The sequence below is a fragment of the Chiloscyllium plagiosum genome, chromosome 9 (genome assembly GCF_004010195.1).
Source record: "Chiloscyllium plagiosum isolate BGI_BamShark_2017 chromosome 9, ASM401019v2, whole genome shotgun sequence".
NCBI classification, from domain to species: domain Eukaryota; kingdom Metazoa; phylum Chordata; class Chondrichthyes; order Orectolobiformes; family Hemiscylliidae; genus Chiloscyllium; species Chiloscyllium plagiosum.
This window is the reverse complement of record NC_057718.1, coordinates 39,610,402-39,622,564: the sequence shown is the minus strand read 5'-3', so window position 1 is coordinate 39,622,564 and position 12,163 is coordinate 39,610,402. Positions and strand designations below refer to the sequence as shown.

Here is a 12,163-nt window from a genome sequence, read left to right as displayed (position 1 = left end):
TTACTCTTCGGAGGGTCGGTGTGGACTTGTTGGGCCGAAGGGCCTTCCTCCACATTGTAGTGATTCTATGATTCTCAAGCTGTGCCATGGAATCTCTACAATAAATCTGAGGGGCCAGATTGAGGCCTTGGTATTAAACTTTCTTTGAAAGGACAATGCATGTAACAATCCCTCACTACAACACTGTAATGTCGCCCATCAGTACATGTTCAAATCTTAGAATCCAGGAGTTTTTGGTGATAATGAGTCGAGAGTCACAAAATAGCCTCTTGTGTAGGCAGCAGAAATCAGGAACAGCACATGAAAACAAAGCCTGATATACAGAACACCAAAGCATTAAGTACCTTTTTACTCTCAATAGCACAAAATTATGTAGCAATCATGAATTGGCTAACAAAATAATTGATTAACCACCAAATATGCTATTACCTTAATGTTTTTAAAGATCAGTTTCACTTTGCAATATTGGCAGGCTTCTTCTCTATATTCACACACTGTTTGCAAATGATCAATTAAATCTTTTCTATGTAAGATAGCATCACAACCATTGATACATGCTACATGTTCAAACTCGCATTTTTTAAGGTGATCCTAAAAGAATAGAGAAAAATAATTATCAGTAAGTCATAGATTTTGACTTGGTCAGTATTTATCTTCATCAAGAAAAATGTTGTCATGTAAGTGAATAACATCCTTTACACTTTTGACACCAAAAAAGTCAGTATAAAACACCAGCAGCCCAAACTGTATTTAGTACTTTCTGCTCTGCTTCGAAAAGCTTGTCTTAGCTCCTAGCTTAGAAGAGTAGCACCTACTACACCAGGTTGGCTTCTTCCTTTTTTTTTTGAATGACCAGAGTGTGAATGCAAATTCAAAGGAGAAATTTACTAGTTCCGATTGGAAATTCATTGGCTGCATCTGGACAATTTCCTGATATAGGCTCCAAACAGGTGAAATCCTGTTTCCAGAGCACTCAATTCAAAATTTTACCCTTTAATGTGTGCAATCAGCCAGATTCCCATCGGTTCTACGGTACAAATGAGAACCTACGTTATAAAGGAATTAGTTTGATAATGTGCAAATCATACCAGTTCGTATTGTGAACTGTACTTCAACTTAGGCATTATGTTAAGTCACTGCATTCCATAGTTTCCCCCTTTCCATCTTAAATATTTCTACTAAGGTAGATAGAATAGCAAAGTGACAAACTATGATATATTTCAAAAAATGAGATTTCTGAAGAGAGTGAGGAGGAAAACATTGAAGTATTGAAGAGACCGAGTTAGGAGTGTAAATACTAGATATTTGGATATTCCTCTCTGTGCACTGTCTTGCTACATTAACATTTACAAAGCTGCTCAAATGCTCTAATGTGTCCACTCAAAACTTATAGAATAGAACCCCTACAGTATAGAAACAGGCCCTTCTACCCAACAAGTCCACTCCGACTCTCCGATGTGTATCCCACCCAGACCCATTCCCCGACCCTATTATCCTATACTTACCCTTGACTAATGTAACCATCCCTGAATACAATGGGCAAATTAGCATGGCCAATTCACCCAATCTGCACATCTTTAGACTGTGGGAGGAAACCGGAGCACCCGGAGGAAACCCACACAGACACGGGGAGAATGTGCAAACTCCACACAGACAGTCGCCCAAGGCTGGAATCGAATCCAGGTCTCTAGCACTGTGAGGCAGCTATGCTAACCACTGAGCCACCATGCTGCCCTACTGTGCAAGATCATAGGTGTGCAGCAAGACTCCCTCAAACAGAAGCTTGAAGGATTTCAAATCAGCATCTTTCTGCAATAAATGTAATATTGGTGGGGAAACCTTGACAGTGCACCTTGTAGAAAATTAATTTGGCAGTTTGTTAACTTTTCTAAGTTAATTAATTTCTTCATATTTATTTTGTCTTTGCATCAGACAGTTAGGCTGACTAATGCAAAGAGAAATAAAATTAGATTACCTCTTCCAGATAATTTTCCTTAATCTCGTAATGATTAACATAACTTTTTTATCTGTATTTTAGACTTTTCTATTTTGAGAATCAAAGTTTAATACCCCACTAACTCACCTCCTGGCTCCCAAAGCCTGTCCACCATCTAGAGGAATCAAGATTGTGATGGAATACTCTCCATTTGTCTAGATTGGGTGCCGCTCCAAGAACATTCAAGAGACTTGACACCATCCAAGACAAAGCAGGCCACCTCGGAACCCCAGGTGGCATCAATGTGGATTTCAACAGTTTCCTCATTTCCCCTTCCCCCACCTCATCCTAGTTTCTAACCTCCAGCAACACGATCCCCTGACTTGTCCGGACTTGTCCGACCTGCCCAGCTCCTTTTCCACCTATCCACTCCACCCTCTCCTCCCTGACCTATCACCTTCATCTCCTTCCCCACTGACCTATTGTACTCTATGCTACTCTATCCCCACCCCCACCCTCCTCTAGCTTATCTCTCCACGCTTCAGGCTCTCTGCCTTTATTCCTGATGAAGGGCTTTTGCCCAAAACGTCGATTTTGCCTGTCCTCGGATGCTGCCTGAATTGCTGTGCTCTTCCAGCACCACTGATCCAGAATCTGGTTTCCAGCATCTGCAGTCATTGTTTTTACCACTTAATTGGCAGCCTGTTCACTACCTTAAACATTCTTCCTCTTCAATCCCGACGCATAGTGGCAGTGCAACATAGCTACAAGATGCACTGCAGCAATTCACCTAGGTCTCTTTGATAGCTCCTTCCAAACTCTCAATCTCTACCACCTAATAGGGCAAGGGTATCAAATACATGGTAACACATCCACTTCAAAGTTCCCCTCGAAGTTACACAGCAACCCAACTTGGAAATATGTCATCTTTCATACACTGTCGCTTTGTCAAGATCCTGGTATTCCCTTCCTAACAGCACTAAGGGTGCACCCACTCTGCACAGACTGCCATTTGTTCAAGAAGGCAGCTCACCCGCACCTTCTCCAGCATAGTTACAGATCGGTAATAAATGTTCACTTATCTACTAATACCCACATCCTGTGAACAAGCAAGCAAAAAATCTAGTTGCAAAGATTCACTAATCGAGGTGAGATCAGTACAGAATAATTTCAGCTAGTGAGTGGATACATTTGTACTATTCAGGCAGAAGAATAAATGTAGCATTTTCCACACTGTAAGTAATCTAATCTAATCTAAAAAGCATACGGTTACTTGAAAATCAACTACCAATTAGATTTATGGCAAAGACAAAGCACAAGAAACGGAGGAACTGTGGCTAGAATTGATACAACTTAATTGGAGGAGAGAAAACACACAATGTGGAAAAGGAAGATTTTTGAGATTTGAGTGTAATGTGTAGTGTTTCACCAGGGCTTGTGCTGGAGTTGCTCTTATTTACAGTGTACATAAACAAATTTAGACTTAACAATTGAGGAAATAGAGTTGAAATTTGACCATGACACCAAATTAGGTGCATAGTAAATGATGGTGAGAACTGTGCAGGACAGAAGGATGGAGATAGGCTGTCAAAGTCAGAAAATGGCTGTTAAATATAGTTCAAAATATAAAAATGTGAAATAGCATATTCTGGAAGTAAGAATGTGGAAAATGAATACACTTTAAAAGGTAAGATTTTAAGTGGGTTAGGGAGACGAAGGAAGTTGGTGCAGTCTCAAAAGGTTACTACAGATGGCAGCACAAGTAGATATGTCCTACAAAAGGAAAACAGAAAACAAACCATAAATGAAAAGGTAATGCTAAACCTGTATGAGGTTTTAGTTAGATAGCAGTAGCAGTATTATATCCAGTTGTAAACATCGATTACAGAAAAGGATCTAAATGCAATTGAAAAGATAAAGTGTGGATTTGTTTGGTTGATAGCAGGCTTTGCAATTGTCCAAAGAAGCTTAAGTGCATTTAAAAGTTTAATTTAAGGTGTTTGGTTAGATAACATTCAAATACAAAAAGAGTTAAGCTAAGATAAATAATTATGGATTGTTTTCAATGGTTAGTAAGAAACAAGCAAAAACAGTTAAAAATTACAGAACAAATTAAAAGAAAAATTGAAAATTTCTCTTTACACAGCAGGCGGTTAGAATGCGTGTAAAATTTGGTCAAAGGTTACAGACGACTCAGAGAAGTTGAGGAGTCACAAATTGTTTATTGTGTAATGAAAGTTCAAATATAACATAGTTAACCTGAGAGAGAAAAAGAGTTTTGTACGGAGGAGTCTGGTAAAGAATTGACGCAGGTAAGAAAATTGCTTCCTGAATGTCAAGGGCAGATATAACTTCTTGCTGAGAGCCCTCCTCCCTTCACATTCCCCCTCCTCCTTCTAGTATTTCTTTATTTGGTGTGAGCTCTGTTCATCCTCTCAGTCATGCTATATGCCATGACAAATGCCTACTACTGCACATGAGTTTGGGAGCAACCTGCTATGCAAAAGCCTTTGTGTTATGACAAACTCTTTCAGCCATCACCATGATGCAGACTTTAGAAATTTTAACAAACTTCAGAAAGTACCAGTGACTTGTACAATCATAGCAACAGGCAGAAAAAACAAGCAGCAACTAAGCCAAAAATAGTTAATGATCATTTTAAATAGGGGATGGAGTCATGATGGGTCATTCCTGCTACTGAACCTATGTTCAGGCAAGCACGGTTAGAAGTAAGCATTATCTGGAGTGTTAAACTCCAAAAATAGCAGTACTAGTATCAAATCACTATTACATGCTGATTGGTGTCAAGATCTGCCTAATCAGCATGGGTCATGGGTCAAACATTGTGCTAAAAACCACAAATTAGGGTTGAAAGTTGAATATCACAAGAACTGAAGCAGCTGTTAGTCCAAATTTTGCAACACCGTCCCAGCAATGAAGATAGTGAAGAAGGAATTGATGTTGAATGGGATAAATGGAATTTGCTAAAGAGTGAAACACTGAACTGTCAATAACGTAATGAGAAATCTACAGCAGAGTAAAGTAGAAGAGGATAGCATTGTTATTCTGCATTATTACAGTCACAGAGTGATTGGAAGATCCAGTACCAAAAAGCAATTTCAGTTGACTATTAAGGACATAGTAACATCATCGTAAACTGCTTTCCTAAATTTTGCAAAATTATGAGAAACTATAAAATTACAGCAGAAATGCAGAACTGTGCTAGTATTCACGTATTTGTATAAATAGTTTTCATATGAAGAAAGATGGATATAATTATGTTCTTTGCAATGTGAAATCCAATCGGAACAAATGTTACAAAGATGTCCATAAATATTGAGTAAGAGGGAAATCATCAAGACTTTATTAAATATTGTATAAACATTTCTACAGTACTCACCCCTAAACGTCCGAATGATGTTTTTACATTACAGGCTGGTGAATTTTTACAGTACACCATCAAATTCCATACTTCCCTCTTGCAACAATTATCTCTAAATAGCTTTAAAAAAAATGCACATATTAAATATTATTATTTTCTTAAAGTAAAATGCCTAAATTTTCTTCTCAAATAGTCTCTACAAAACTAAGAACTTTACAAAGTACAAAGTACAGTCATTCAGTCCACAGTCAGACTAAGTAGTGCTGGTTAACCCTGAATTCAAATGAAGGATTCCACTCAGAACTATGATACACCTTACTCTTCAGAATTTAACTGGCCAGCTGAGTATTTCCAATACGGAAATAAAATAATGAACTGTGATGCTGGAAATCTGAAACAAAGCATCACGTTTTTGGCCTGGGGGACCCTTGACCTTCAGGAGTGAATATTAAGTTCAAGTATTCCAGAACCTGAACACCTTCATCTATGTCCTTTACCAAATTGCACACCCCAGGCCCTGTTGTGACATGGGCTGCTTTCAGCATGGCAAACCCATTTTCAACTACTTATGGTCACCTTATCAGCTTTCCTTTCTCCTGAGCATACTATTATCACTCCCTTTGTCTGCTGAAGTGTCGTTTTGCTTCTCTGGGTTCCATTGCTGTCTATTTCTCACTCCTCCTCCCACCCTTTGACTTCAGCACAAATACCACCTTTTCCTAGCTACAATTAGTTCTGAAGAAGGGTCACAGGACCTGAAACATTGACTGTACTTTCTCTCCACAAGTGCTGTCAGATCTGCTGAGTTTCTCCAGCAATTTCTGTTTTTGTTTCATATTTCACATATTTTCTGTTTTACTTTCAGTTTTCTATCAGTCATGGTTTTTAAAAAAAATCTTCACATATGTGATGCAGGCTTTAACCTGTCTTGTGTCACAAGTGGAGTTTAAAATAAGCTTTCTATGGGATATTGTTCATTCTTTAGTCTGTCTAAAATAGAAAAAGCTGGCTGTTTCTTTTAGTATCCAGTCGGAATTTGTTACAACACTGATGTTGATAGGCTCTTGATGACTCGTGAATAGATGAATCATACTGAGCGATAATAAGCCAAGAAGTTCCTTCTTTAGTTCTGGTGCATGCTGATTGAGCTAATGCATTTGAAGGTGTCAGAATAAAATTAACTTGGGTGCCTTCAGTGAGGCAAGCACACAAAATAATCAGTAAGACTGGCTGCTGATATTGCTATCCAGAAACTATGTGTAGATGCTAAATGTGTACCAAAATGGGCAAATTTGTGATACATCTTACCTTTTTTGTGAGGAACGTAAACACAGGCACAAAATGGTGGGGCTGAATGGCCTGTTTCTATACTGTAAATTCTCAGTAATTCCATCTCACTTGTTTCTTGGGAGTGTCCATCCATTTTTTGAGAGCAACTACCTGAGGTCACTCTGCCTGAAGCCTTCTAAACATTGAATGCTAGACATGACAGCCTAACAGGCAGCCCTGCCGACAATTCAAACAATTCAAATTGTGAGAAACATAGCAGAGGGCATGTTCCATCATTCGAATTAATGCACCCATATACGTGTGGGCACAAAATGATGGGAGGGGACAAGGAAGTCTGGGTCCAATAACAAAGTTTAATCAACAATGAATAGTTCAGTTCCGGGGGCTACTTGACCCTGCACCCGAACATATGCCTTTCATTTCTGAGTGCAACAGATACTGCACTTCAAAGGATTTCATTTAATGTGAAATGCTCTGAGAGATACGTTAGACTTTTGCTATCTAGAACAAGGCAAGAAAATTTATAGAGGAACGATATTAAACTGTGATAATCCTCTTGTTAAAAGGCACATACTGGGTGTGGGGTCATTTACCATAACTCTGCAATATGTTCATTGTTATCTAATTGAATACAAATAGAACACAATAAAATGGCAATACTCTGCAGCTCTGGGACCAAGTTTAAACAAGGGACAGTCAGTCAAGCTCTCATGAGATTGTTTAATAGAATATAAAAAAATCATTTTGTCCAATTTCTGAGGCTTTAGTAAAACAATATTTAAGCCTTTTTTCTATATTGCGGTGCCTCTCTAATTCAGTTCTTCCTTGTGTGTGCTTTCAAATACTATCACAGCATAGATTTAAGGTCAAATCCACATCAACATGAATTTGATATCAAGGAACTGCATGTGAATTGATCCCCTTGTGATTTATGTAATTAGGCATGTTAAATATATGGCATAATGTGCCTTGAAAGCACTCCAATCACGAGCAGAATCTGAACCTTTCTCAAGCCCAGGCCATTTTCATGTCCAGGCACAATTTTCTTCATAATTTCCTATTTTATAACAGGGATTGCACTTTCAAAGGACTTAATTTTCTTTCTGTACTGTTAAGTCAATGTCACTGTGTTCAACATGGCACACATATTGAACATGGCAGTTTCTTGTAAGCATTGGAATTTTATTGCTCAAGGCAGGGGTTGGCAGCATAAGTTGGATTATATTTAATGAAGGAGAAAGTGAGGACTGCAGATGCTGGAGATCAGAGCTGAAAATGTGTTGCTGGAAAAGCGCAGCAGGTCAGGCAGCATCCAAGGAGCAGGAGAATCGACGTTTCGGGCATGAGCCCTTCTTCAGGAATCATTTTCAGCTTATATTTAATGAAGTTAATTTGTGAATATTAAGTTCAATATACAGCATCATAAAGAAAGTATGCAGCACTAACCTCCCTTCTGGCTTCCAAAAGTATAACTATGATTGGATTCCTTACAGTGTGGATCAGGCCATTCGACCCAAAACGTCCACACTGACTCGCTGAAGGGTAACCCACTCAGACCCATTCTCTTACATTTACCCCTGACTAATGCACCTAACAGTATGGGCAATTTATCATAGTCAATCTACCTAACCTGCATATCTTTGGACTGTGGGAGGAAACCGGAGCAGCCGGAGGAAACCCACAGAATGAGCAAACTCCACACAGACAGTCGCCTGGGGCGGGAATCGAACCTGGGTCCCTGGTGCTGTGAGACAGTAGTGCTAATCACTGAGCCATCATGCTGCCCGTATGCTAGCCAAGCTATTGAGATCAGGAACTCACGAAAGGAAATGTAAAAGCCAGGTGGTACTTCTTGGTATGATATGTTATTGTAAGCACACAATAATTAGCTGACATATACAAAATCACTTCATCCAACTCATGTTTTCTTAAAAGCAGTTTGCTGCATTTTAAGGAATACTTGTGTTTTTTAATAAAAAAATGTTTCATTTTTACCTTTCTTCACAATTAACAAACTGCTGATCAAATTGTGACAATGGACAACTTTGAATTGTACAATCTTCGCAAATGTGGTTTCTTTAGAAGATCATTATGGAGAAAATATGAAACTACTGCTTTTCATTAAGAGGAATTTCACAGTTTTTTTTCTATTTACCATTATATCTTTGTCTAATATATATTAGACATATAATGTTGTCTTACCCAATTTGTAATAATCCTTTCATGATCAATGGGACAAACAGCAATAGGTTTAGTCTCTCTAGAAAGCATTTTAAAAACAGAAAAGAAGAATTAGATAAAAGATTTAAAAATAGTTTCAATTGTTCAGAATACTGAAAATCATCCTTGCAAATCATATCATTCAAAATTCTACTGCATACTCCCTTCAATTAGAATAATCTCATTATGCTTTCTGCAAATAAAATTGCCATGATTTACTGAAAACCCAATTCAAAGATAATTTACAAGACAATTCATATTGATTATCTGGACATTCACAAATATATCAAAGATCAGCATTCCTAGACAGATCTGCTATGTTAAGCATATTAACTGACAAGGAGTACACAAAAGAATGTGTTTAATCAATATTTTACTTGCAAACTTGAATTGGAGGAGAGAAAAAGTCATAACATTCATTTACGAATTACCTGCAAAACATTAGGTCAACTTAAGAGTAACAGTCCCTTCCCTCCAAAGGTCATGCAGTATCATACTAACTACAAATCAAATAAGTGAGGGATAGTCAGCTTAACAGATGGTTACAATTCTTAAATGAAATAGGCATGTACAAGAAACTGACAACAAACCAACTTTTAGAGTTAGAGATGTACAGCATGGAAACAGATGCTTTGGTCTAACTCGTCCATGCTGAATAGATATCCCAACCCAATCTAGTCCTACCTGCCAGCACTTGGCCCAAATCCCTCTAAACCCTTTCTATTCATATTCCCACCAGATGCCTTTTAAATGTTGCAGTTGTACCAGTCTCCACCACTTCCTCTGGCAGCTCATTGCATACACGTACTACCCTCTGCATTAAAAAGTTGCCCCTTAGGTCTCCTTTATACCTTTCCCCTCTCACCCTAAACCTATGCCCTCTAGTTCTGGACTCCCCCACCCCAAGGAAAAGACTTTGTCTATTTATCCTATCCATGCCCCTCATAATTTTGTAAACCTCTATAAGGTCACCCCTTAGCATCCGACACTCCAGGGAAAACAGCCCTAGCCTATTCAATCTCTCCCTATAGCTCAGATCCTCCAACCCTGGCAACATTCTTGTAAATCTTTTCTGAACCCTTTCAAATTTCATAACATCTTTCCGATAGGAAGGAGACCAGAAATGCACGCAATATGTCAACAGTGGCCTAACCAATGTCTTGCACAGCCGCAATATGACCTCCCAAATCCTGTACTCAATACTCTGACCAATAAAGGAAAGCATACCAAACGCTTTCTTCACTATCCTATCTACCTGCGACTCCACTTTCAAGGAACTATGAACCTGCACTCCAAGGTCTCTCTTTGTTCAGCAACACTTCCTAGGACCTTACCATTAAATATATAAGTCCTGCTAAGATTCGCTTTCCCAAAATGCAGCACCTCAAATTAAACTCCATCTGCTATTTCTCAGCCCATTGGCCCATCTGATCAAGATCCCGTTGTAATCCGAGATAATCTTCTTCGCTGTCCACTAAATCTCCAATTTTGGGGTCATCTGCAAACTTACTAACTTATACCTCTTATGCTCACATCCAAATCATTTATATAAAATGATGAAAAGTAGTGGATGCAGCACCGATCCTTGTGGCATTCCACTGGTCACAGGCCTCCATTCTGAAAAACAACCCTCCACCACTACCTTATGTTTTCGACCTTTGAGCCAGTTCTGTATACAAATGGCTTGATTTCCATGAGATCTAATCTTGTTAACCAGTCTCCCATGGGGAACCTTGTTGAATGCCTTACTGAAGTCCATATAGATCACTTCTACTGTTCTACCCTCTTCAATCCTCTTTGTTACTTCTTCAAAACACTCAATCAAGTTTGAGAGACATGATTTCCCACGCACAAAGCCATGTTGACTATCCCTAATCAGTCCTTGCCTTTCCAAATACATGTCATCCTGTCCCTCACGATTCCCTCCAACAACTTGCCCACCATCGACATCAGGCTCACCGGTCTATACTTCCCTGGCTTGTTCTTACCACCCTTCTTAAACAGTGGCAACACATTAGCCAACCTCCAGTCTTCCGGCACCTCGCCTGTGACTATCGATGATACAAATATCTCAGCAAGAGGCCCAACAATCACTTCCCTAGCTTTCCACAGAGTTCTAGAGTACATCTTATAAGATCCTGGAGATTTATCCACCTTTATGCATTTCAAGGCATCCAGCACTTCCTCCTCTGTAATATGGATATTTTTCAAGATGTCACCATCTATTTCCCTACATTCTACGTCTGCCATATCCCTTTCCTCAGTAAATACTGAGCAAAATATGCGTTTAGTATCTCCCCCATCTCCTGTGGCTCCACACAAAGGCCACCTTGCTGATCTTTGAGGGGTTCTATTCTCTCCCTAGTTACCCTTTTGTCCTTAATGTATTTGTAAAAACCCTTTGGATTCTTCTTAACATTATTTACCAAAGCAATTTCATGTCCCCTTTTTGCACTCCTGATTTCTCTCAAGTATACTCCTACTGCCTTTATACTCTTCTTAGCATTCACTCGATCTATCCTGTCTATATCTGATATATGCTTCCTTCTTTTTCTTAACCAAACCTTCAATTTCTTTAGTCATCCAGCATTCTCTATACCTACCAGCCTTTCCTTTCACCCTAACAGGAATATACTTTCTCTAGACCCTAGTTATCTCATTTCTGAAGGCTTCCCATTTTTCAGCCTTCCCTTTACCTACAAACATCTGCGCCCAATCAGCTTTTGAAAGTTCTTGCCTAATACCGTCAAAATTAGCCTTCCTCCAATTTAGAACCTCAACTTTCAGATCTGGTCTATCCTTTTCCTTCACTATTTTAAAACTAATAGAATTATGGTGGCTGGCTCCAAAGTGCTCCCCCACTGACACCTCAGTCACCTGCCCTGCCTTATTTCCCAAGAGTAAGTCAGGTTTTGCACCTTCTCTAGTAGGTACATCCACATACTGAATCAGAATATATTTTCTTGTACACACTTAACAAATTCCTCTGCATCTAAACCCTTAATACTATCCACCCTATTATTCTTACAGATAACTGAGCTCTCCTTATGAATTTATTTCTCAATTTCCCTCTGACTATTCGGGGGTCTATAATGCATCACAATCCCAATAAGTTGATCATGCCTTTCTTATTTCTCAGTTCCACCTAAATAACATCCCTGGATGTATTTCCAGGAATATCCTCCCTCAGTACAGCTGTAATGCTATCCCTTAATAAAAACTACACTCCCCCTCCTCTCTTACCTCCCTTTCTATCCTTCCTGTTGCATTTGTATCCTGGAACATTAAGCTGCCAGTCTTGCCCATCTCTGAGCCATGCTTCTGTAATTGCCATG

General features: G+C 39.0%; 1 protein-coding gene across 3 annotated transcripts in view; it reads right to left on the bottom strand.

Moving 5' to 3' along the window:
- Positions 1–12,163, bottom strand: part of LOC122552801 (TNF receptor-associated factor 5-like) — a 67,978-nt gene that overhangs the window by 19,395 nt on the left and 36,420 nt on the right. For all 3 annotated transcript variants that reach the window (XM_043695758.1, XM_043695760.1, XM_043695759.1), the window contains exons 3-5: positions 8,811–8,868; positions 5,337–5,438; positions 430–591 (exon numbers count right to left, since the gene is read on the bottom strand). In XM_043695758.1, the coding sequence (XP_043551693.1) occupies positions 430–591; positions 5,337–5,438; positions 8,811–8,868 (322 nt within the window). The remainder of the gene's footprint in view (positions 1–429; positions 592–5,336; positions 5,439–8,810; positions 8,869–12,163) is intronic.